The sequence below is a fragment of the Zeus faber genome, assembly GCF_960531495.2.
Source record: "Zeus faber genome assembly, chromosome: 22".
Taxonomy (NCBI): Eukaryota; Metazoa; Chordata; class Actinopteri; order Zeiformes; family Zeidae; genus Zeus; species Zeus faber.
The window spans coordinates 10693821-10718694 of record NC_137209.1 but is presented as its reverse complement, the minus strand read 5'-3'; the positions used below and the strand labels follow the sequence as shown (position 1 = coordinate 10718694).

The 24874-nt window shown below is 45.2% G+C and overlaps 1 protein-coding gene across 1 annotated transcript in view; it reads left to right on the top strand.

Moving 5' to 3' along the window:
* The window catches only part of pcxb (pyruvate carboxylase b), a gene marked incomplete at both ends in the record, with an annotated part of 257867 nt that overhangs the window by 60344 nt on the left and 172649 nt on the right, over positions 1–24874 (top strand). The window contains one exon of the mRNA XM_080023630.1: positions 13996–14158. Coding sequence (XP_079879756.1) covers positions 13996–14158 — 163 coding nt within the window. The remainder of the gene's footprint in view (positions 1–13995; positions 14159–24874) is intronic.

The following is a 24874-nucleotide window of genomic DNA, read 5'->3' as shown; positions in this document are numbered from 1 at the left end:
CGACAGTGATGTGCACAGGCTACCGTGTCTGGCTTTTTATTTTAGACCTATTTATTTTAGTTTGTTTCCTACATGTATGAAACAACATTTTTAAACACAACTGAGTTAAGGGACGGTCCTGTTCCAAACCCAGGCTTCCCCACTGTTGGGACAGTGGAGATGCAGGTCTCCCTGTTACTTTCCGTTGCTTTGGGAATTAATTTAGGAAAAACTGGATGTGTTTGTGTAAAAACTTGTAAAGGATAAATCCTGCAGTTTTGGAACGAGGAGACCGCCTTTGCCACATTATGGTAGCGCGCACCCCCACCCTTGATAAAATTGTATTTTGGTGATTGCTGCCCCCCAGCGATCGGACTACCATGATTGCACCAATTTTGCATCATCGCCCAAGCCTATAGTCCAGAGTAATTATGCTCCCAAGGTATGCAAAACTGCCTACCTCATCTAGTTGATTATCATCCATGATTATTGGTGTATTGTTCTTGTTATTTATTCTCATGACTTTTGTTGTTGTGTTGATCTTGAGCCCAAGCGTAGCAGCACTTCTTTCTAATTTGTTTGATTTGTCCTGCATCTGTTGCTAAGTGTGTGCAAGTAGGAAAATCAGCAAAGTCTAGGTCCTCTAAATGTTCGGCCAGGCTCCACTGTATGCCAATTCTGCTGTGGTTGGTTCATGGTCCAGTCTATGCAGAGGAGGAAGGGGAAGGGCGAGTGCAAACATCCCTGCCACACGCCAGTCAGGACCTCAAAGGCCTCTGACGGGCATCCTTCAATTCAACATTCCTTGGTGGGTGCTCTTGATGATGCTGATGAACTTCAGTGGGATGCCTTAGCGCAATATTAGTTACCAAATGGTCTCACGATCGACACATGGAAATGCCTCATGGTGAATGAGGTATGAAATTGACCGACAGGCGAGTTCCATTTTTAGGATTACTTGATGATAATCCTGAGGGTGGCAATTTGGTCTCCACAAGATCTACCACTCTAGAATGCGGTTCCAACAACTTCCTGGTGTTGAAAAGAGCAACATTCCTCTGTAGTTTTTGCACTCCCTGGGGTCTCCCTTCTTGGAAATCTTAACAACGATGCCATCTCTCCAGTCCGACGAGAGTTTATTCTCCTCCCAGATAGCCTGTGTGAGGTGGTAATGCATGCTGGCAGAGGTTTTGGTGTCTGCTTTGAAGGCTTCAACTGGTATCTCATCCAGCCCTTCTGTCTTACCTCCTCAAGGCCTTAATGGTTTTCCTCAGTTCCATCTTGGTGGGTGGGGGGATTGCAGTTAATCTCCAGCAGGTTTGGAGCTGGTGGGGTCTCTGCTGTCAGTTAAGGGGACTGTCTGTTTAGGAGCTCTCTAAAGTGTTCAGTTCATCTCTGAAGGTGATCTTCCTTGGCAGTGGATGTGCGTACCTTTTGTGTCCTTATGTGTACTTGTGCTTGTTTGTATTTGCCAGTGAGCTTCTTTGTGGTTAGAAAGTTCCTTCAGACAGAACAGCAGGCGGAGGATGCAGCAGTAAAAAACTGCTGCATCCTCCGCCTGCTGTTCTAGATCCTTGATGTACTTCTTTTTGTCCCTTCTGACACTTAGCTTCACCGCCTTGTTTGCTGCCTCATATTCTTTCTGTGCTGCTGCCTTTATTGTTCTAGTTTAACTTATATTTAGTACCTCCTTTTCCCCCCTTTTGCTCCCTCACTTTCTTGTATGTTTCTGTGGATTGCCAGGGTTTGCTTTTTGTCTTTTTTTCTCCCTACCACTTCTTCATTTCTTCTTCCATATAGTCTTCAGACTAGGGCTGTGAACGATTAATGAAAATCAAACAGACATCCCAATTTAATAAAACGCAATTTCCAAATCGCAAAGGCTGCGATTAAAAAAAAAAAAAAAAAAAAAAAAAAAAAAAAAAAAAAAAGTGTGTGTGTGTTTATATGTGTATATGTATGTATATATATATATGTATGTATGTATATATATATATATATATATATATATATATATATATATATATATATATATAAATAAATAAATTTGAGGCGCAATATGCCCACGTCTCCCTCTCCGACAGTACCGAAGATGCATGTCAGCATTGCTTGTGCCAGCGATTGGGGTGCTCGCGATCGGCGAGCCACAACAGTGTGTTTTTATTTTACATCTCTTTATGGAACAAAACCATGCGTAATGGCAGTGTGCAAGTTTTTTAAACTGAATTAGCATTAAGTTGGCCCTGAGCACACGTGTATGTGGACGTATACACACAACAATTTTATGAAAAATAATACATTTCTGCTGAAACACTACATATTTGTCAAATATTATTTTCAAATCCAAAAAATTACAAGGCTTGAAGTTAAATCAATCAGTCTATATTCTACTGTGATTGATGGTTTTTCTTTTAACAATTCAATAGTTAAAGATATGTAATTCATATCAATTCATGCATAAATTAATCTAATTTCATTGTAACACATAGGCTTGGCCTACAGGAAAGAGCAGTTTGACTGTATTCAATGTTGTTTTGGTCATACTATAGAATGACTTATTGCTTGTGTTGAGTGAATAATACAGAAGATATGGAACCTAAAAAAAAAACAATCGCAATTCGATTGTTTTCCCAAATTGTTTAGCCATATTTCACCCCTTTCCATATCTCCTCCAGTGATCTTGGGTTTTCTGCTTCTTGGTCTTCTAGTGCTTGAAGCCGGTTATGTAATGTGACCTGGTATAGTTCTACTGTGTTCACATTTTGAAATTGCGATACATTCAATTTGACTCTTCCTTCTCTGGGATTTATGTGTTTCAGTTTCAGCCATGTCCTTGCTATGTCCTTGCCTTGTTATGGTCAAACCCAGCATCAGCTCCCATTTTCACTCTGACATCCAGCAGTGAGTGCCTAAACTTCAGGTTGATGCTGATGTGGTCAATCTGATTTTCTATTATGTGGTTGGCAGAATACCATGTTGCTTTAATGAGTCCTTGTGTGGTAAAACCAGACCACCTGATAAACAAGTTGTCTGCACAGACTTTCTCCATTTTCATTCATGGTACCTAAACCTTGCTTTCCCATAATCAGCTCATAACCATTGTTGTTTCCCCCTGTCTTCGCGTTAATGTCTCCCATTTCAATCATGATGTCCTTTCCCTTCTTGGTCTTGAGTATGTGATGTAGTTGGTTGTTGAAGTGGTCCTTGGTTTCATTTACTGTCGTTGGTGGGTGCTTAGCAGTGTACTATTTGAAGGTTTAATTTCCGATGCGTAGTTTGAAATTTTGCTGTGATAATCCTTGAGTTGATGGCTTCCAGGCTGACGAGTGCCCTCTGGGCTTCGTTGGATAGCAAGAACCCTACTCCCTCTCTGTATGTGGTGCAGAGTCTTCTGGGTGCCTCGAGAACAAAATGGACTCACCTTTGGCCATTCAAACCTGCCCATACTGGAGCCATCTGGTTTCACACAGACCCAGGAGAGATATTCTGTACCTCCTCATAACCTCCACTATTACTGCTGTCTTTCCTCCTGCATACATGGTCCTGACATTCCATGTTTCAATGTCATTAAAATGCACCCGGAGATCATGCACAATAAGTTCAAAAAATAACACAATGGCTAACCTAATTTCTACCTAACTGAAACTGATTCCTAAAACATAATGCAGTTAGAGAATAAAATAAAACTCAAAAGTAATACAGAGTGAGGGTACAAAATAGAAATGGGATAGTCTATATTTATATACAGATATGTGCAGTAAACATTTACATTTACATTTACATTTAGTCATTTAGCAGACGCTTTTATCCAAAGCGACTTACAATTGTTCAAACACCGATGGACACAGCCATCAGGAGCAATTAGGGGCTAAGTGTCTTGCTCAAGGACACTACAGCATGCTAGCAGGAGGAGCCTGGGATCGAACCAGCAACCTTTAGATGACTAGACCACCAGCTCTACCGCCTGAGCTACCATCACCTATGGTGGTATGTGAATAAAGTGAGGTAGTGTGTGTGGAAATATACAGTCCAGTATACAACAGGACGGCACAGCAATACAGTAACACCGAACAGAACAACAATATAGTGCAGTATGAAGTAACCAGTACAGTAATACAGTATGCAGTACAGTATGCTATATACAGTACAGTAAGGCAGTGGGGCCTATGTGAGTGTCTCAGTGAGGACCCCTGGTGTGTTTATCATTGACAGTCTTTATGGCTTGCGGGAAGAAACTCTGTCTCAGTCTCTCTGTCCTCGCCACGTGACTGCGGACCGCTTGCCCGACCGCAGCAGCTGGAACAGTCCGTTGTTGGGGTCGTGAGGATCCTTCATGATCCTGCGGGCTCTGCTACTACACTTCCTGGTGTATAGGTCCTGCAGGGAGGAGAGGGTATTTCCAGTGGTACGTTCGGCTGAACGCACCACCCTCTGCAGGGCCCTTCATCCTGAGCAGTACAATTCCCAAACTAGGCAACAATGTTGCCTGTCAGGATGCTCTCCACTGCTCCAGAGTAGAAGGTCATTCAATATATAAATGTGCGTAATATGTGCCAAATATCTTCAAAGTTCTTGGAGTTATTATGTGGGCTAGCCCCAACACTACCCCAGCTACACCCTGAGAGCCTGTTTTAGGGCTGCCTCTCCCGACTGGTGGTGCTGGGCAGGTGATGTCCTCGGCATAGTCATCACAGAACTCTCTGATCTTGTGGAAGAGATAGCTCTGTCCAGTCCAGGTGGCGGCATAACAGGAAGTGCGTCTCTGGCGGGCAGGGCATGGACATCACAGAGCAGCTGCAATCTGGTCTCCTCGCCTTCTAAATGCACCTTGGCCGCAAACCACACCAGGATCCTTGGCATCAAATCTGGAAGACATGAAATTGAATCTAAATCCAACTATTCTATTTATACATTTATTTGTTTCACTATGTCATTTGTTTAAGCTTTGTAGATTTATTACTTTCGGTTTATGCACAAGACAGTGATGCACGACCCACCGAAAGTGCTAGTACTGTTTCATCAGTGGCAATGGTCTGAAGTATGGGCTCAGGTGTGCCCAGCACTGTGCCATCCTCTTTCTCCGCTAGCTGAGGGATTTTCATTGGCCTTACAGTGCTGTTTTGAACAACTGCTGCAATTTCAGCAAGAGTGTTTGTCCTTGTCTTTCGTAAACGCTGCTTGTCAAGTCCAAAGCACCAGTCTGGCGAAAACTTGGTGTGGCCTGCTATCAGGAAGTGTAGATCCATGCGATGGTGCAGCTTATGCAGTATACGCCAAGCACAGTACCACAGCATGATTTTTTTTTTTGTTCTGTCCACTACACAGTGAAGGTCTACCTCTGTCTTGGAAGAAGTGGTGCAGGTAACTTATCACAGCGTTGCTGCCTTTGCTGGATGACATTCCTTCATCCCCCAAGTAGTTGACTTGCTGTGGCCTTCCCTCACAGCAGACACCAAAAAGGCCACACTTTTGAGGTGTCAAGAAGTACATTGGGCCTAGCTGAAGGGGATCTGATGGATAATGAACCTGAAAGAATAAATGTGAGCAATAGAAAATGTACAAAAGCAGTGTCAGATCTCTCAGGTTCTGGACTGTGTGGGGTACTTAGCACCATTGACTGCCTTTCGCCTAGGAATGTTAATAGTTGAACAACCCATATTTAATGTCGGCTCTAGCCTTTTGTCAACCTCTTTCATGTCACTTTCTCTACGATGAATCGCCAAAGTTGACATCACTTCTTTAGACCATGTACTAACCTGTCAAGACTGTAATGCATCTTAATGTGGTTGCTTGCAGGTTGCTAATTCTGTTAATAAAATTGTGAAAATACATCATATTTAGCAGGAAATATGCACGCCAAAAAAAACCCACAAAGAACACAAACCTGGAAAAATCGAATTTTTCTTCTAGAAAGGTTTTTTGAACTTATTTGGCTGCTCCTGGCGATTTTAGAAATGTGTGAGGTAGCGGGTTTTGCTGCGGTGAGTCACATTTTCTCTTTAGCTTGGGAAACTGAACTGAGTCTTCCTTTCCAAGACCTTGGGAATTTTTGGTTTGCATCAACATTTCTGTAGCATGGATGTTTTTTACGGGTTAGGGTTGCTAAGCCCAAGCCCAGCCTTTGACCATTTCTGGTTTATGGTGTATTTTGGAGTTGATTGAGTTAGTCCCCTTCCCGAGCCTATTGTCTTCCAGGTAACGGATTACAGACCAGACGGGCTTAGGGTTGTGTACAAGCTGTCTCGGCACGTCAAGCCCAACTCCTGCTCCTGTGTAATGAAAGCTGCAACCAGTACAACATTATCAATTGCAAGCATTTTGTACCAGCAGCATGAGACAGTCCCCAGCCCCCCCCCCCCCCCTCACTTTTTCTCTTTCTTTCTTTTCTCTGTATGTGTGTGTTCTGGGCACACAGCCACCCTTCTCTCCCTTTCTAACGAGTGATAAAAGACTGAATTATATGCAATTAGCACTCAGTCTCCACGGTCGGTCATAGGGCATGTGCATACACTTATGTGTATGTCTATGTGGGACAGTACTGTGTGCACGTGTCTTCAAGCTCGTTGGGGTATTAGTCTAATGTACTTTCCTTCCACTGTGATAATGGCGAGATTTCCAATCGCCGTGGTCGCTCCGTGTGCATGCACGGCCGCAGGTGCATGTTCCAGGGCACTTAAGTGTGTCTATGTTGATCGTGCACGTTTGCGTAAGTAAGAAGGAATGGCGGGGGGGGGGGGGGAATTCTGTGAGCGTAAAGATCCCAGCAACCCTAGCAATTGATCTGCTACATTACTTGTGTGGCAGACATGCTTATTGGGGCAGACCTTGGAAACTACTCTTTACTATTTCAGAGTTTTTTCTGGTAAATTCTAGCTTGCAATTCAGTGGTACTTTATAAACAGCATAGCTTGTTCATCTGAAACCTTAGGGGGTCTTTCATGAAACAGACTTTCTGAAACATGTAATAATATACATGGAAACTGTCAACCTAAATCAAAGGAGATTATCCTAACTATAAGGGAAGGAATGTCTGTATGTCCTTCGATTATCACAACAAACGTTCATTCGATCTACGTAACACTTGGCAGGTGGATTGCTGGGGACCCAAGCACGTGCAGTGTCGTATTTGGTGCAATTGGGACGCGGGTAGTCTTAATAAACTTTCAATAAACCTGCCCAAACAAGCAAGCACCTCTGTGCAGCAGACGAACCGGGGGTGGTCGAGTCGGGCTCTTTGTGACATCGTCCAATTCCGCTAAGCGCGAGGGATTTGTGGCATCATCCAATATGTGAAGCGCAAGATGCACGCCTGGCAAGCAACGCTGCATGTATTGCTAACACGAGGGCGGAAGAAGCCCTGGAGATGCGAGCCGAGCGCGTGACCTTCAACGTCACGCACGCACGCACGAGAGGAGGAGCAACCAAATCATTGACTGAAGGAACCTCCACTGAAGTTCTAATATGCCTATTTTTTCCCACATTTCGTGCTTATTTTTTTATTGCCTTACATTTGGTTAAATTGTGCTTTTTTGAACAGGCATGAACTGAAAGGAATATGTGTATGTCCTTTGATTATCCCGACAACTGTTCTCCCATCTACTTCACGCTTGACGGATGTTTTACTAGGGACCCAAGGACGTGCAGTGCCGATATTGGTGCAATTTAGAAAGGCAACGCGCGTTTAATAATGAACCTTGAATGAACAGCGAGCATACGGGGGCCGCGGGACTTCAGGGCTCTGCTACTGAGTCACAAAGACAGTCTGTCCCCTTATGTATGACTTTAACCAGCAGTTTCATCCGCCATTGTGGATCACAGGACTGATCCATTTGACGTTTTGTTGAACTGTGACATTACAGTAAAATGTCTTACACGTCTTAGATTTTGAACAGGCATGTACTAGTTTATTTAAATCAAGATAGTTTGCAGAAAACAAACGTTGATATTCTGTTATTTACTTATTTATCCATAACCATAGAGGATCCACTTATTTATCTGTAAACATGTCAGTGGCCTACATTAGACTTGATTTCTAATACCTTGTGTAACTGCGTCTTGCTTGGCTAATAAACATTTGATACGTGTTTCACATGAGACAGTAGACATTCCTTTGCAACTTTACAGCTGCCTATGCATCATGAAATACTGGTTAGCTTGATTTTTTTAAATTTGCATGAAATTATATGATGGGGTTTGAATTTATTAAAAAAAAAAAAAAAAATGGCTTTGAATTCTTAATTTAAGTAAGAGTGACAGTGTCCCCGTCACACATGGTGCTTTTTTTTTTTTTTTTTTTTTTGTTTCATTCAATTAATGGGACACGCGATCGCTCCAGACCGCCCGGTTCCTCTCCAATGTCTCATTACGCATGGAGAAGAGGGCGACAAGGGGTGCAAATTGCGCCCTGATTGCTCCCTCAGAGGGCACAAAACGTACTTGCATTTTTGTTAAATTATATCATTATTGTCTAGGGCTTCAGTGCTTGATCGGAATGACAGATGAATAGATCCAAGGCAGTTTTCTTGTTTTATTATTTTTGTAAAAAAATAAAATAATCTTGGCTGTTTTAGAGTTATTTTATGAACTCGACCCATTTATTAATTACGATCCGATTTTCTTAATTACTTTACATGTGATATTAATGAATGTTAACAAATAACTGACACTTTGTATGAACCGGACATTATCGGTAGTGAAAACTTTTACAACCTACCTCTTTTACCTGATTGGCTAAGTGACCGTAATGTGACATTGACGAGTGTCGCTGCTGTTTGGCTCTCGAACAAAAGTAGAAGGCGAGTCACGCGCGAGAGGAAAGCTAGGTTTATACCTGCCCCAAGCACAAGCGCGCGTGACGTCACCAGGGGGTGCATGGCGCGCGGGGACCTTCGCGTCTTCGCTTACCTCTGAGATTTTGGGACTTGGCGATGGGGGATCAGTGAGATCAGTGTTTTGCTGTTTTATATCTGATGTGTTGGACGACATTGATCCACAGCACAAAGTGAAATGAAAAATGCGCAAACAGCTCACTCAGGTTTGGTAATTTTATTGAAAGTGAACAGGGTCGTTGTGAAGTTCAGATGACAAATAAAAGGGAACGTTTTTATTGGTATTGATGTGCGATTATCATTTTTTGCTATGAGGGAGAATAATTACACATTGTGACTCTGTTCTTCAAAGGAAAGGTTCAATAAGTTGTCCTCTTCTGTCTCTGCATGGAACGGGCGCGCAGACCAGCTCCTTTTCTGCGCTTTTTGTCGGTTCAACCACCATGAACAGCAATTCCTCCTCGCCCAAGTGCTGTGCCTGAAGCCATGTTTGCGTGCTGTCTACTAGCGCTCTCCTTCGTTAACTACTTCCTGCTTCACACGGTGCTCTTTCTCTACCGCCACCCGGGGTTTCTGCAACGGAGAATGTGCCGGCTATAAACACCCTGCGCTCAGTGCTTCGGCGTGTCATATAGAGGAACACAGAGGATTTCAAGCGGCGCGCTCCAAACGACAATGTTTAGTGAAGGCGTGTGTTACGGCCGCCGCCAGCTCCTGCTTTGGGTGGAGATGCGTGCAACCCTTTTCAGCGTTCTCCCCTTTGTTGCCTGTCAAACTGTGTGGTCCAAAGGCTCGGCAGCTCCACCGGCTTCATGGTTGGCTCTGTTGGTGATCCTGATTGGAGAGGCACCCGGTCCAGCGCTCCAATCCAGACGCTTCAATTAGGGGATTGAAGCTACAAATGTTTGGCCAGCTTGTCAGTCGGGGCCGCTGTGATTTAATGTGAGCAGCTCGCCAATGTGTCTCCTGCTCTGCCTTCAGTAGAAAGGGTTGAGGCTCGATTTTAATGTTCACTGAGGCACGAGTTTAACTACCTGGGGACTGGGCCAGGTATAGATTCCGATTCACCACTGACCTCACCCACGTAGATTTTCTCTGCTAGACACACTGGGTGCAGGGGTCCTGTTTTGACTGTTTTTGTTTTTTTGGCAAGGGAAGAATTTGCCAGTGAGGCTTTATTTTCATCTTTTGTCCGGTAGATACCGATTGGTGGGAACTGGTGCCATAGTAGTACCGGGTTTGAATCGAAACATGATCATGCGCAGTTGGGTCATAGTCAGAGTGTGCACTGAGAAGAGGGGCTATTGGCCACTGTCAATGTGTTTGTGTGAGAGAGAGAGCGAGAGTGGGGCAAAGAGGGGCTGCACGCAGCTCTACAATGAAATACGATTTTACCCATTTTAAATAGTAAAAAAAAAAATAGAACATCAATATGTGGTGGTCAATGATGATATTGTTGCAGGCCGCCACAAATTAATCAGTGTATGGGGAACACTTCATTGTGCTGAAGGTGAGGCTGTGCCATGCATTGAGAACGTGCTCAAGTTTAACTTATGCACAATCATCAATGGATAAACGATGTGCATGGCCTTGACTTGGAGCACAGATAAAAAGGATTCTTCCCAACCTTTGAAGCTACTAAGCGTCAACCGTAGTAAGTTCACTGAGAGTTTAATGAGGTTGTGTCCAAGAGCTGATTTGATTTGGTGTCTTAAAAATGGGGAATTTTAGTCTGGAGCTGTAGAGCTCATTCATAGGTTCTGTGCTTCACTCGTCCAGTCGGAACCTTAACTAATATACCACCAGACAGCCCAAGTTAAAAAATAAATAGTACACATTTGTATTGCCTCCTCTATTCATGCCATTGTGTACATAGGACAGCATTTAGCATTAATGTACAGGTATGCATGTCCATAGTGGTTACCTATCTTGTAACTTTCCTTCCTTTCCAATTTAACATTTAACGATTTTAACTATTACTTACTATTACAGAATGTCTTATTTATGCCTTCATTTCCCTCATAATTATTGTTGATATAAATTCAAGGTTCAAGAGGTTTATTTGTCACATACATATACAAACCTCTATACATATATGCAGTGAAATGTCAATGCAACGCACCCGGTGATTATGCACAATATGTTATAGACTGAACACAATTAGACAGTGACTAAACAATCAAGACTAGTACTACTTCTACTACTGTATTAATACATCAACATTAAATGTCTTTTTACTATTTTTACTATTAAAATACATTTTCATCAAGAAAACTGCAGGTCAGCACTGCCCTTTCAGCCGAGCTTTGAAACATCTTTCAGAGGTAAGGGTGACGTGTTTTTGTGAACAACAATCCAGGTTGTTTTCTTTTTAATAGTATACAACCTTGGAAGATAGCTAATTATTTGAGATTACTTGGAATTGAAGCACACAGGTCTGTTTTTTGTTTTTCTCCCGGCAGATTGACTCATTGTCATTGCGAGATAACCTTGGATCTTTCACAAGGCAAACATTGAGACGTAACTTTTTTACAATTCTAAGATTCAAGGACGTGGTTCAAACTATAGTGTATGTTATTTTAAACATTCCATTGGGCCACAGGTCATAAATTGGGTGCACGCACAATGGAGTTTGTAAAACAGAAAAGAACGGCTGGATTTGAACTGTATTATAATTATGGAGAAATAGAATGTCGCCCTGCAAATATCAACCAATGCATTAACCTGGATTGGAATTTTCAGATCAACCCTTGCGTGAAAGTTGATTCTTTGTCGATGAGTTATTGAATTATTATAACAGTCTTATAAAACTGCTTGCTGATGTTTTTCCTGAAATTTAAATGTGATGAGGGAAATTGTTATAGATTTTCTGAAGGAAAAATCTGCAAGTACTTGGATTGATAAACCTGCCATGAGGTGTTTAAATTAAACTCTGCCACAAGCAATTTTAAGGATGTGGTGAACGGCAATGGAGTTCTTTGTGCCGTCCATAAAATGTTTTAGCGTGACTTTTTTATTTTTTTTTATTAGATTTTCCGAAAATTAACTCTGCATTTACAAACCGAAGGCCATATTGCCAAATATGTAGAGAAATTGGAGAGAATAGTTCCTATTCATCATATTAAAAAAATATTCTGTTAGGGTTTATAAACTGATAAATAATAAATCAAATAGCATAATGTATACAGCAAACCTGCTGCAAGTCTCCCATAAGATCCATTGAGAAGCTCCAAGCAAGGTGAAGGCACCAGGGAGAAAACCCCGGTGTTTTGTTTGACACTGAAGAATCGGCACAGCGATGATTTCAATATTTCTGAAGGCAAGGCTCCATTTGAAGTCGCACGGAGCTCAAAAAGCCATTTTATTTGCATGATTTTTTCCGTGAAGTAGGGTGTTTCTTTTTTATTTATTTAAACTTTTTTTTTTTTGCTGTTTTTTTTATTTTAATGTCAAGAACAGTGGAGAGAGGAAGACACATGCAGCAAATGACTGCAGGCTGGATTTGCAGGCGATCTTTACCTATATTGCACGTGACACCAGGCGACCCCTGGGTAGGGTATTTCTGCTGTCTGCGCTTTTCGTCTTATTCTATTGTGTTAGGTTGAGCCTTAGAAATATTGGTGTACCTTTTATGGGGCTACGAGCTTTGATCAGCGTATTAGCTGCTGACTCAATCCTGTTTCTTCCAGTTGAGGAACATTGCCATTCAGCAAGTCGTCCCTGAACAGTCAAAGTTTTTCCAAACACTGCAATTACGCTCCTGACTGGGTCAAATAACAGGTCCCGCATTTCTCTCGTGCTTGGCTTCCTGACATTGGCTTGCTGCAAGGCTTGGGCGATCGTGCAAAATTCCAATCGCCAACCCCCGGGGGGCAGCTATGACTATTTACTAGCTCTCAAATGGGGACTTTTTATTGTCAACATATTTTCCACATTGATTTTGCACTAAGAGTCCCAGCCCTGAGGATGCTGCCCTGCTAGGCTGTAACAGAAGGTATTGAGGGGCAGATGCTGCTCAAGACACGTCAATTTGTTCCAGTCGAATTAGTATACAATGAACTTCATGAAACCTCGGAGGTCCTTGTTGAATCTGTGCTGCCATATGGTTGTAGAAGTGTGAACAATGACCGGGAAGCGGACAGGAGCTAGGAGTGGGGCTCTGTTTCATACAAACCGTACTTAATACACAAAACGCTCAGTGTTCTAACTTTTCCGCTGAGATTGGTATTCAAGCCGATGTGTTCATACTAAAATAATGTACTCTCTGGTGACTGGGGACGAGATCTTGTGATTATTGAAAAACACTGAACTGTAAGTAGATTTAGCTTTGAGAATTTAAATATTAAAATGTGTATTCTTTTTGTTAATAACTCGATAATAAATAATTTATTCAACATATTTCCGGAAATGTAACCAATAACCTCGATGGGGCCAATATGGAAGATATGTAAGTTCAAGAGGTTATTCCCATACATACATACATACATACATACAATAAGCTCTATAAGCTCTGAAAATACTAAAATGTGCATCATCGACACGAGATGCTCGCGCAGGCAAGGGGCGGTGCCACAATCACGATTCTGGGTTCTATAATTATATAATAGAATTAATTCTCTGTGTTGTATTAAATATACATTTAAATCCTCCTAAATGAGACACAGCATCTCTAACACACACACACAAGAATTATAAACCCAAGTAATCACACAATTTTGATTTTACATGGCTGTTATATCCTATGGGAGGGATCAGTTTTTGTTTTCAGCAACAGCACGAATGGAAAAACTGAATTCAAAGGTTAGCCTGGTGCTGCATAGCCTTCCAAGCAGCTTCATTGTCTATGTCCCAACTGAAAAGTTGAGTGCAGGGGGGGTTATGTTAAACTAAATTATGGTGGGAATATTTTGAATGAGATTTCAGGTTAACTTTCTGGTCATTTTAGAAGATTTTTCGGAGATGACGTAAAAATGACTTGCTTTATCTCAAAGAAATCAGCGGCAGCGATATGAGGGTAATACTGGATATATTTTTTAAATCAAATAAATTACTTGTCATTGTAAATAATCATATTTTAGACAAAGTGGCTAAAATATCTCTATACGTAATATGTCTGTGTACATCGGTTTCTGGTGTTTTCTCACCTTCACCACTTTGTTAACCTCTCTCCCCCTTCTCCCCCTGGCAGTGTGGACCTGGTGCACGCCCAGCTGCATGTGTGCGAGGGCCGCAGCTTGCCAGACCTAAGTCTGAGGCAGGAGAAGATCAGGGTCAACGGCTGTGCCATCCAGTGCAGGGTGACCACCGAAGACCCCGCCAGAGGCTTCCAGCCTGACACCGGCAGGATAGAGGTAGGGCTGTTGGGCTGTGGCTTTTCTGGCCTGTTTGCTGCTCACCTTTTGCACTGTTGGGATGCAAAGACATGCAGCATCTCAATAAACACACACACACACACACACACACACACACACACACACACACGCACACTTAAACAGCATAGTCATGCTAGGTTTTCCAAAATGATCGCAACTTTTTAGCATTAAATGGCCAAGTCAAGGGAAGCGCACCCCTTCACCTCGAAGATGGAGCCTAGTACTGTGCCATGTTTAATTGATTTGATGCTCACTGTATGTTGAATTGAACATTTATTTTAAAGGCTTATTATTTATTACTGGAGCCTCAGCAAAAGCAAAGTATATTCTTTTTTGTAACTTTGTTTCTTTGGGTCTAGAATATATGTGATATGCAGAATGCATATTTTCACAGGAAGTGATTCTATGACTCTTTATTGGTTGGAATAAAAAAGAAAAGCTTTATTTTTCTTTGACTTGCAATTGTACTGCAAAACAAACCCATTAAATGACGCAAATCCGCAATGGGAGTTTTGAGAAAGCCACCGCAAAATCAAGCATTTTTAGTGGCAGCATTCACAGAACAACCGTGGGTTGAGTAACAGTAAAACCTGCAGTTGATGGCTCACTGCCTGGTGCAAGCTATAAAATAATGACATTTTACGTTAATGCACATACAATGTAACAGCTACTGCATGTTTTTTCTATAGACCAAATTCACGGCAATATACTGTACACCGTGTTCTAAATTATTATGCAAGTGATATTTTTCTCTGATTTTCCTAAATAGTCGATGCAAATGACAGTCAGTATAATTTTCAACCGTTAGGGTATAAGTCGAATGTTATTGAACAAACGTCCCAATGGTATTTTTTTCAAAAATAAAATACTCAAAATGCACTGTTCCAAACTATTATGCACAACAGAGTTTCAAAACATTGTATAGGTTGTAAAGAACTGAAAATGGTCATTTGTTGAACTTGCAGCATTAGGAGGTCGTATTCACTGAAATCAAATGCTTTTTCAATCAAAAACAAGTTACATGTTGACATAGGAGCCTTCTTTGAGATCACCCTCACAGTTCTTGCCGCCATTGAACTTGTGAGTTTTTGTAGAGTTTCTGCTTGAATTTCTTTGCAGGATGTCAGAACAGCCTCCCAGAGCTTCTGTTTTGACGCCAACTTCCTCCCACCGTCATAGATCTTTTGCTTGAGGATGCTCCAAAGGTTCTCAATAGTGTTGAGGTCAGGGCAGGATGGGGGCCACACCATGAGTTTCACTACTTTAATGCCCATAGCAGCCAATGACACAGAGGTATTCTTTGCAGCATGAGATGGTGCATTGTCAGGCATGAAGATGATTTTGCTACGGAAGGCACGGTTCTTCTTTTTGTGCCATGGAAGAAATTGGTCAGTCACAAACTCTATATACTTTGCCGAGGTCATTTTCACACCTTCAGGGATCCTAAAGGGGCCTACCAGCTCTCTCCCCATGATTCCGCGCAAAACATGACAATACCATCCATGAGTTTAATTGAAAAACAAAAAATGAAATGTTTACGACACTTAAATCCAATTTGCATAATAATTTGAAACACGGCGTATATGCCATGATTCAATAACAAAAGAACCAACTCTCAGAAACACACACGGCACACCCTGGGCAGTCTGTGCCCTGCCATTCTTTCATTTTTCTATTTGAACATCATAAAGCCGCATGTCTCTCAAAGGGTCACTGCCTCGTGTGTGTGTGTGTGTGTGTGTGTGCGTGTGTGCGTGCGTGCGTGCGTGCGTGCGTGCGTGCGTGCGTGCGTGCGTGCGTGCGTGCGTGCGTGCGTGCGTGCGTGCGTGCGTGCGTGCGCTTTCCAGAAGACGTGTATTATTGATAAGTGGTCAGTATGACGTCCTGATGAACTCTGTGTTGCAGCTGATTGAATCTTTAAATTCAACGATAAATCAAAATATTAAAACGTTAAATATATCTTAAAAGCAATAAATAATTGAGATTCAAGGCTGGGGCGAGTGGAATAAAAGTATGGGGAAGCCATAACTAGGACAAAGGGAAAGAGAACCCATTTCACAGCTTCAAAAGATTCAACAAAATAATTCAGGAATAGATGCCGTGTGTGCATGTTCCAAGGTCAAAGCTTTAGAACAAACTACTCTGTGGTCAAAGCACGGATTGTATGGCGGCCTTCAACATTGCGTCAATTATATATGAACACACACAGCGTGGGAGGCCTTTCTGTGAGCCTTGAAAATGGCAGGGTGCGAGTTGGTTATCGTGTATATGCAGCATGTGTGTTCCATTTATTCCTGAGGGTGAATGTGTGTTCGGCCATCTTGTTTGTTCTCTTTGTGAACCTGCAGTGTTTGATTGGGAGAATTAGAGCGACGTTGCCTGCGGACGGCTCTCTGTACACATTTCATCTTTGTATCCACCAACAATCTGCAACAGCACTCACACAGGGGAGGCACCGTGCAGTTGAGCTGCTCCTCCTTCTCTCTCTGTCTCTCTCTCTGTGTTGAACCGCCCTTCTACTCTTGCTTTTTTTTTTTTTTCTTTTTGTCGATCTTTCGGTATCCGTCCGCCTCGGAAGTCCTTATTCACCCTATTAAGATGTTCTATCTCACCATTCCTGAAGGTTTCTCTCGAAAACCCCTTTGCCGCTCGGATCAACCTTCTGGTAAAGAATGGGGACAAATCAGAACTGAATTGAGAAAGCAGGGTTGACCTTGTTGATATGGACCATGAGTTTCGCTCGTGTGCTTTCTTACTAAGTCTTTGTGAAATTCATAATTGGAATGCATCACCTGGAACTAGAAATCATGTTGCCATGCTTTTTATTTTTGGTAATCTAATGCAGCTTTCATACGTGATACCAAAAATGTAACACTTAACAAAAACAGCTTTCACTTCTGGACCGACATGATGCGGAATGAACGTGAATCTTTTTTGGGCTAAGAAAGATGCTCCGTAACATCTATTCTTCTGCAAAATGCAGAGATTTCAGAATTTAATGTTACAATTGTTTGAATGAGACTTGCTCGGTTCGCCCGGTTTCCCCTGGCTGCAGCATGCTGAAGTGCCCTTGAGCAAGACACTTAATCCTCTAAATGCTCCTCACCGGGCGCCGCTACCTGGCAGCCCACCGCCCACCCTCTGCATCAGCCCACCGCCCACCCTCTGCATCAGATTCCAGGATGGGTGAATGCAGAGAACTGATTTCCCCCAGAGGGATTAATAAAGTATCCAAAGAAAATGTAATGGCAGGTCATTGACATACAGTGTCTGTAATCTGGGAGTAAAAATAGTTGTTGGATTTATTAGGTGGAGGCTGAGGACCGATGAGGCTCCATTGCCTAAAACAGTGATGTGGGGCATCAACGTAACAGGGAGCATTAACCCCGCTCTGTAATCTTTGATTGAGCTTGATGGCTCGGTTTCACTAATCTGAAGATTTTCCTTGTTTAATGAGGCACTGTTGGGACACAAACACAACCATTTATGATCATTATGTTCAATCAGACGCAGGGAATTAAATAATTACAATAATACAAAAACAAACCTATATTAAGGACTGTTTCTTTATTAGTAGTACTTAGAGACTGAAGAGCGACTCCCTCTTACTTTTCCAAGATATAGGGGCTATCTAACTTGTACCAAAGTTTCCCCACTGTTACTTTCTCTCCCGTCAGAAGTTTCTCCTTTACGCCAGTTCTGCATCTCCTCCCACCCTCATTTCCAAAATTGTGCCGTCCTCAGTCTCTGTGTGGCAAATGCAGTCGAAAAAACCCCAGTGAGTTCTGACTGGACGGATAGGATTGAATTTGAGCGGCGGCAGTTGCCTCACACTTTCTGCTCCCGCTGATTTCGCCGCGGGACAAATGAATGCCATTTTGACGCGCGCACGCAACCGCACATCTCGCCAACCTGCCGACCGCCGCACACCCAACATACGGGAAGGGGAACCGCACTTTTGTTTGGATTCAATTTCAGCCCCTTAATTCCTCTCCCGGGGATGGCTACTTCACCTCATTACTGCCTCATGTGGCTTCGACGGGCGACGCCTCGGCGTTATCCAAGCCGCTCACATCAGCGCAATCACGCATGTATTGAAAAAGGAATCTGTCGTCGGATACAGAATGAGGACGGCTGGACGGATTAGCCGGAGGGTCGAGCTCGTGACCTCAACTTCAAGGACTCCCTGCCTCCTCCTTTTGCCTGTCCCGTCCTCCACGCCGTTTGCCATCTTTACCTCCTTTCTTCCATACCTCCGTCCCTCGCCCTCTCCGTAGCCTCGCTCATGCGCTCTGCGCCCTCTCAATCCGTTCTTGTCCCCCTCTTCCTTCTTTTGCCATCCCTCTCTCTCTTGTCTTTTATTACCGGACTTTTCATCTTTTCCATCTTTCTCTCAATTTCTGTATTAAACTCTGAACACCAGCTATGCAATATGAATGAAGCAAACAGAATCAACATGGAATCGCAGCTGCACACAGGGCTGGGAGGAGAGACTCCATGTGTTATTAATGAAAGGGCCGTGGAGAGGTCAACTACCCACAGACGAGAGAGAGAGAGAGAGAGAGAGAGAGAGACCATGCATCCATTGTCACTTTGGAGACACTAGTTAGCTGAGTCGTATTCGGAAATGGGTTCAGCTTGTATAGGAACCGCAATCCAGCCTGGAAAGACCAGGATGTCTGTTTTGTTTTTTTTAATTGACACATGTTGAGATGCTAATGTCATAAAACCTTTTTTGCCTTAAACGGATGTGGAGTGAGTGTGGGGCGCCAAATTATACGAGAAAATAAAGCAGTGTCTTAATTCTGCTCTGCATTTTTTTTGTGGGGGGTTTTTTCCTCTTAAAAAAAAAAAAAAAAAGAAGAAGAACCGATAAGAGTACCGTTAAAGTACCGAATCGGTGAGAGTATTAGTACCGTTTAAAATCCTACGATACCGTCCCGAGGATAGTGCAGCGTTTCAAAATGCTACGTAGACATTTTGGATTTATTTGCAGGTTCCCTTTTTTTTTTTTTTTTTTTTTTTTCCTGCTTTAAGGCCCTTCCAGGCGTGTTGAGGGAGTCTCGCGACCTTAAGAATCAAGGAATAAGAATCGTGTTGTAATTGACCTCAGAAGTGATGGAGTGCTGTGTGCGCGTGTCAGACAGGTAACCTTGTCTCGCTCTATTATCTGATCACACCCACAAGGGAGGGCCTCGCCTCTCCTCCATTTCTGATGAGATCTTTAAATCTTCTCACCTGTATCTGTTGCGAATGGTTGGATATCTCTCCCTCGCTGTCGACCACTCTTCGCATTGACATCATTTATCTCTCTCTGCCTTTTTATTTTATTTTTTTATTATTATTAATTTTTTTTATTAATCGTAGTTTACAGCTCACGGTCGTCTCCCCCCCGTCACTTGTCTCTCCAGTGATCATGCCCTTCCCCACCCCCCCACCCGCATTTGTCCGCTATTCCCTTGACGGGTGTCGGGACACAGAAGAGGTTTATACTTCGGCCCCAAAAAACACACAGCGCTCAACAATGGTGCACTAATGAGGACAAACCCTGCTGTTTGTTGCAGTCTCTAGCGCTCACTCTCACGCTCACCCACCCCTGGCCCGCTCCAATTATCCACCTCCCTCCATTACCGCCCACTACCGCTGCTTGTCCTCCATCTGCCCCCCTCCCCCAGCTCCCCCCGCCCCAATCATCCATCTTCATCTCAGCCATCCATCCATCACTCTAAATTTGAACTCTTGGAGATAATAGTCACCGGTCTATATTTTCTTGCACACCCACCTGCATTGCTCCTCCGCGCCTGTCTGTCTTTGCACACCTTCCTTCTCTCTGCTCCCCACCTCCTTTCACTTTGCGTCTCTGCCGTGTTTGTTCCCCGTGGGCGTTCTTCTTTCCAGGGTGGAAGAAGGAGGTGAAAGAGGCAGCCGGCGTAGGGGAGAGAGGGGGACAGATGTTGGGGGGACATGAGGTGAGGCAGGGAGGTAGAGAGGAAGACAGAGGTGGAGAGAGACGGGTGGGGGAGGGAGTGAGTGAAGGTACCTTGTTAACTGTGTTAACATCAAAGACCTCTGCCGTGAGTGTGAACATCCACGTTGTGATGCACACACCTCAAACAGTTGACGTACCGACGCAGTCAAATGTGGCAACATGGCCACACACACACACACACACACACACACACACACACACACACACACCCACACACACTATTTGTTTTTTATATTTTTCCCAATTTGTTTGTCTGCAACCACCCTTGTGCCTCTCCTCCCATCTTCTGGCCCAAATCTCATCATATTTCTGACAGCAGCACAACATCATCCCTCCTCCCCCTCCACACACACACACACACACACACACACACACACACGTATCCTCTCATTTCCCCGCCTCTTTGTCTTCCTCTTTCCTCTCCCTCGTTCTCTCTCTCCACCCCTCTGTCACTCATTGCCATAGTAATTATGGAACCAAATTAGCCCGGTACCGTATGGAATGACATTTTTTCCCCATTTTCATTAGCACGCTCTCCCTCTCTCTCAGCACCTCCGTCTTTCATTTCAAGCTCTAGAATTGTCCCTTTGACTGACTCGACTCCCCACTCCTCCTTTCTGATAACGCCGCCTCTCTCATTTCTACTTCACAGGGCGCGAAGGGCGTGGTCAGGGCGCTAATAATTTTGCGAATTGCTCGTGAAATGACACCCAGAACCTGCTTGTCTTGGCAGCAAGTATCCGCAGCTGCTGAGCTAACTTAAAAGAACAGTCTACTTGCGAGACTGGCCCCCGGAGCATGCGAATAATCGTGTATTTCTCGACAAAAACGCCTCATTAAGCGTTATAATTATATGCGTTTTTGTGTGTGCTCTGCAGACTTTACCGAAAGAAACTTCCCCAGGACCACAAATAAAAGTCAGCACTTTATATTTCCACAGTTCTACTGTAGCTCTCGCATTTTCTTCTAATGATATTATTTAGGAAATGACCTTCGGGGTCGGTGTGTACTTTGAAAATTTTCAGTTTGTTCAATTAATCGTCTTTTGATTAATTTCACGAGCTGTTGTCTGATTTACACATAGTGTTTTCATCAATGCTGTGAGGTTGTGAATCAAGACGCTGCATTGAAAATCTACACATGGCTCATTGCATCCTAATATGCTTAGTCTGAGTTGATTGATTGTATGAGCGGAAAACTCTACACTTGTGTGTGTGTGTGTGTGTGTGTGTGTGTGTGTGTGTGTGTGTGTGTGTAAATACTCAACCAACCTACCCTGCATAAATAAAGGTAAAATAAGTTTGCCTCTATTTGTCAAGTAGATTTCCCATTACTATTATGAAATAATAAACTGTCAATTATTCCTCAACTCTGCTATTTTATAATCCAATTCTTTTTTTCAGAATAGATTAAATGCATCCAGTAGCAAGTAGTATTGCTTAAGTTACAAAACACCTGGTTTTTCCTTCAAGTTTCAGCAGGAGATTGTCAATGTTTTTGTAAAAAGGTGTTTCCCCAATGTTAATTAACGCGTACAATGCTCAGATGTTTTAGTTTTTCCCATTTACTGGCTGGTACAAGCGTGTGTGTGTGTGTGTGTGTGTGTGTGTGTGTGTGTGTCTGTGTGTGTGTGTGTGTGTGTGTGTGTGTGTGTGTGTGTGTGTGTGTGTGTGTGTGTGTGTGTGTGTGTGTGTGTGTGTGTGCGCGCCTGCCTGCCTGCCTGCCTGCCTGCCTGCCTGCCTGCCTGCCTGCCTGCCTGCCTGCCTGCCTGCCTGCCTGCCTGCCTGCCTGCCTGCCTGCCTGCCTGCCTGCCTGCCTGCCTGCCTGCCTGCCTGCCTGCCTGCCTGCCTGCCTGCCTGCCTGCCTGCCTGCCTGCCTGCCTGCCTGCCTGCCTGCCTGCCTGCCTGCCTGCCTGCCTGCCTGCCTGCCTGCCTGCCTGCCTGCCTGCCTGCCTGCCTGCCTGCCTGCCTGCCTGCCTGCCTGCCTGCCTGCCTGCCTGCCTGCCTGCCTGCCTGCCTGCCTGCCTGCCTGCCTGCCTGCCTGCCTGCCTGCCTGCCTGCCTGCCTGCCTGCCTGCCTGCCTGCCTGCCTGCCTGCCTGCCTGCCTGCCTGCCTGCCTGCCTGCCTGCCTGCCTGCCTGCCTGCCTGCCTGCCTGCCTGCCTGCCTGCCTGCCTGCCTGCCTGCCTGCCTGCCTGCCTGCCTGCCTGCCTGCCTGCCTGCCTGCCTGCCTGCCTGCCTGCCTGCCTGCCTGCCTGCCTGCCTGCCTGCCTGCCTGCCTGCCTGCCTGCCTGCCTGCCTGCCTGCCTGCCTGCCTGCCTGCCTGCCTGCCTGCCTGCCTGCCTGCCTGCCTGCCTGCCTGCCTGCCTGCCTGCCTGCCTGCCTGCCTGCCTGCCTGCCTGCCTGCCTGCCTGCCTGCCTGCCTGCCTGCCTGCCTGCCTGCCTGCCTGCCTGCCTGCCTGCCTGCCTGCCTGCCTGCCTGCCTGCCTGCCTGCCTGCCTGCCTGCCTGCCTGCCTGCCTGCCTGCCTGCCTGCCTGCCTGCCTGCCTGCCTGCCTGCCTGCCTGCCTGCCTGCCTGCCTGCCTGCCTGCCTGCCTGCCTGCCTGCCTGCCTGCCTGCCTGCCTGCCTGCCTGCCTGCCTGCCTGCCTGCCTGCCTGCCTGCCTGCCTGCCTGCCTGCCTGCCTGCCTGCCTGCCTGCCTGCCTGCCTGCCTGCCTGCCTGCCTGCCTGCCTGCCTGCCTGCCTGCCTGCCTGCCTGCCTGCCTGCCTGCCTGCCTGCCTGCCTGCCTGCCTGCCTGCCTGCCTGCCTGCCTGCCTGCCTGCCTGCCTGCCTGCCTGCCTGCCTGCCTGCCTGCCTGCCTGCCTGCCTGCCTGCCTGCCTGCCTGCCTGCCTGCCTGCCTGCCTGCCTGCCTGCCTGCCTGCCTGCCTGCCTGCCTGCCTGCCTGCCTGCCTGCCTGCCTGCCTGCCTGCCTGCCTGCCTGCCTGCCTGCCTGCCTGCCTGCCTGCCTGCCTGCCTGCCTGCCTGCCTGCCTGCCTGCCTGCCTGCCTGCCTGCCTGCCTGCCTGCCTGCCTGCCTGCCTGCCTGCCTGCCTGCCTGCCTGCCTGCCTGCCTGCCTGCCTGCCTGCCTGCCTGCCTGCCTGCCTGCCTGCCTGCCTGCCTGCCTGCCTGCCTGCCTGCCTGCCTGCCTGCCTGCCTGCCTGCCTGCCTGCCTGCCTGCCTGCCTGCCTGCCTGCCTGCCTGCCTGTAATAGCATGTCCCCGCTGCCGACCGGATCGTCACGGCTTCCTATTTCTGTCTTTTTTTATGTGGTTATTCCAGCCGATCCTCCTCTCCGGCCCCTTCCCTCCCGTCTCATTTATCATTCCCCCTCAGCCGCTCTCCTTCCTGCCGTCCTCTCTACCGTTTCACACTTTCTCTCCATCTCGAGATATGGTATTTATCTCTCTCTTTCTCGCTTGCTGTCTTTATCTGTCCTCTTCACTCTCATCTTTCTGCTGTGCTCATCCTCTCTTCCCTTCTCTCCTATTTTACTAGTTGTTGGTGGCCTGTGTTTTGTCGCCGTCCCCCCTCATCCTATGAAGTGAAAGGGCTTTCTGCCATGGGGAACAAAGCGTGGAAAACAAAAAGTGAAGAATACAACGTAAAATTAAACATTAAACATTGTTGTCACCAATATATATTTGTAAATACATATATAAGTGAAGATAACCTAGAATAGACTTTTTTTCCAAACATGTTCAACAACGCTCACCTAAAATAAAAATGTATAAAATAAGTTGAAACTTAAAACAAATATAAACTCCATCCCAAATAAATAAACGTATGCATACTGTACACACAGATGAAGTTAAGATTTGTGCAACCACCGCATATTGTTCCTGTGCACAAGAGGCTGATGCTGCAAGCTGTGTTTTCCAGCGCGCGCGTTCCACTGGATGCCCTCTTTCCATCCAAAGAAGCTCCACAGCTCGCTCCCGTAGTTCTCCCGGCAGGTGTCGGAGTTCTTTGTTATTGGGAGTGTTCTTAAAATCCCTTTGGGTCCGTGTGACCTGTCTGTTTCCGATGTCCTGATATAAGGAGGAGGTTAAGACGTGCAGCTCTGTTCTCTGGGTCTGACGGCGGCGTCCTCTCTGGATATGAAGGCTCGGCCCCACTCAGTCTCTACAAGGTCGAGGGTTCTTCCGTGGTAGCGGTCAGCCATTCTGTGACTGTGTATTCTCTATTTAGGGCCGTATAGCGTTCCAACTTGCTCTTACGTTTTTTTGTTCCAGTGTGCCAAACAACGGTCGTTTTGTTTGTGGGGTGGGTTGATTCTCGTGAAGTGCGGTTCTTCTGAGTCATTGTTCCATTGCCCGTTGTTCAAGGTCAACGTCTTTCCATCTCGCCTCTTCGCACCTCGGGGTTCCTTGAGGTTGCAGCCAAGCCTATTGTCTATTCCAAACCTTACGCAGCTTAATATTGAATATTTGTAATGTTCACCTTCTGCATGACAACGTACTTCCAGAGTACTGTACCACTCCGGCTTGGGATATTTCCAGGTGTCTGCTTAGCTTCAGCAGGGGGGGGGGGGGAGTAATCCTTGAGTTAGTCCTTTTATTAATCCTTGATGGAAAGAGTCCTTGCAGACTTCTGCCCAATTTGGTTGGAAAATAAGTTTTAGATCCTGGTTTTTGATGCTGAGAATATTTTAAAGTTAGCATAGTTCGC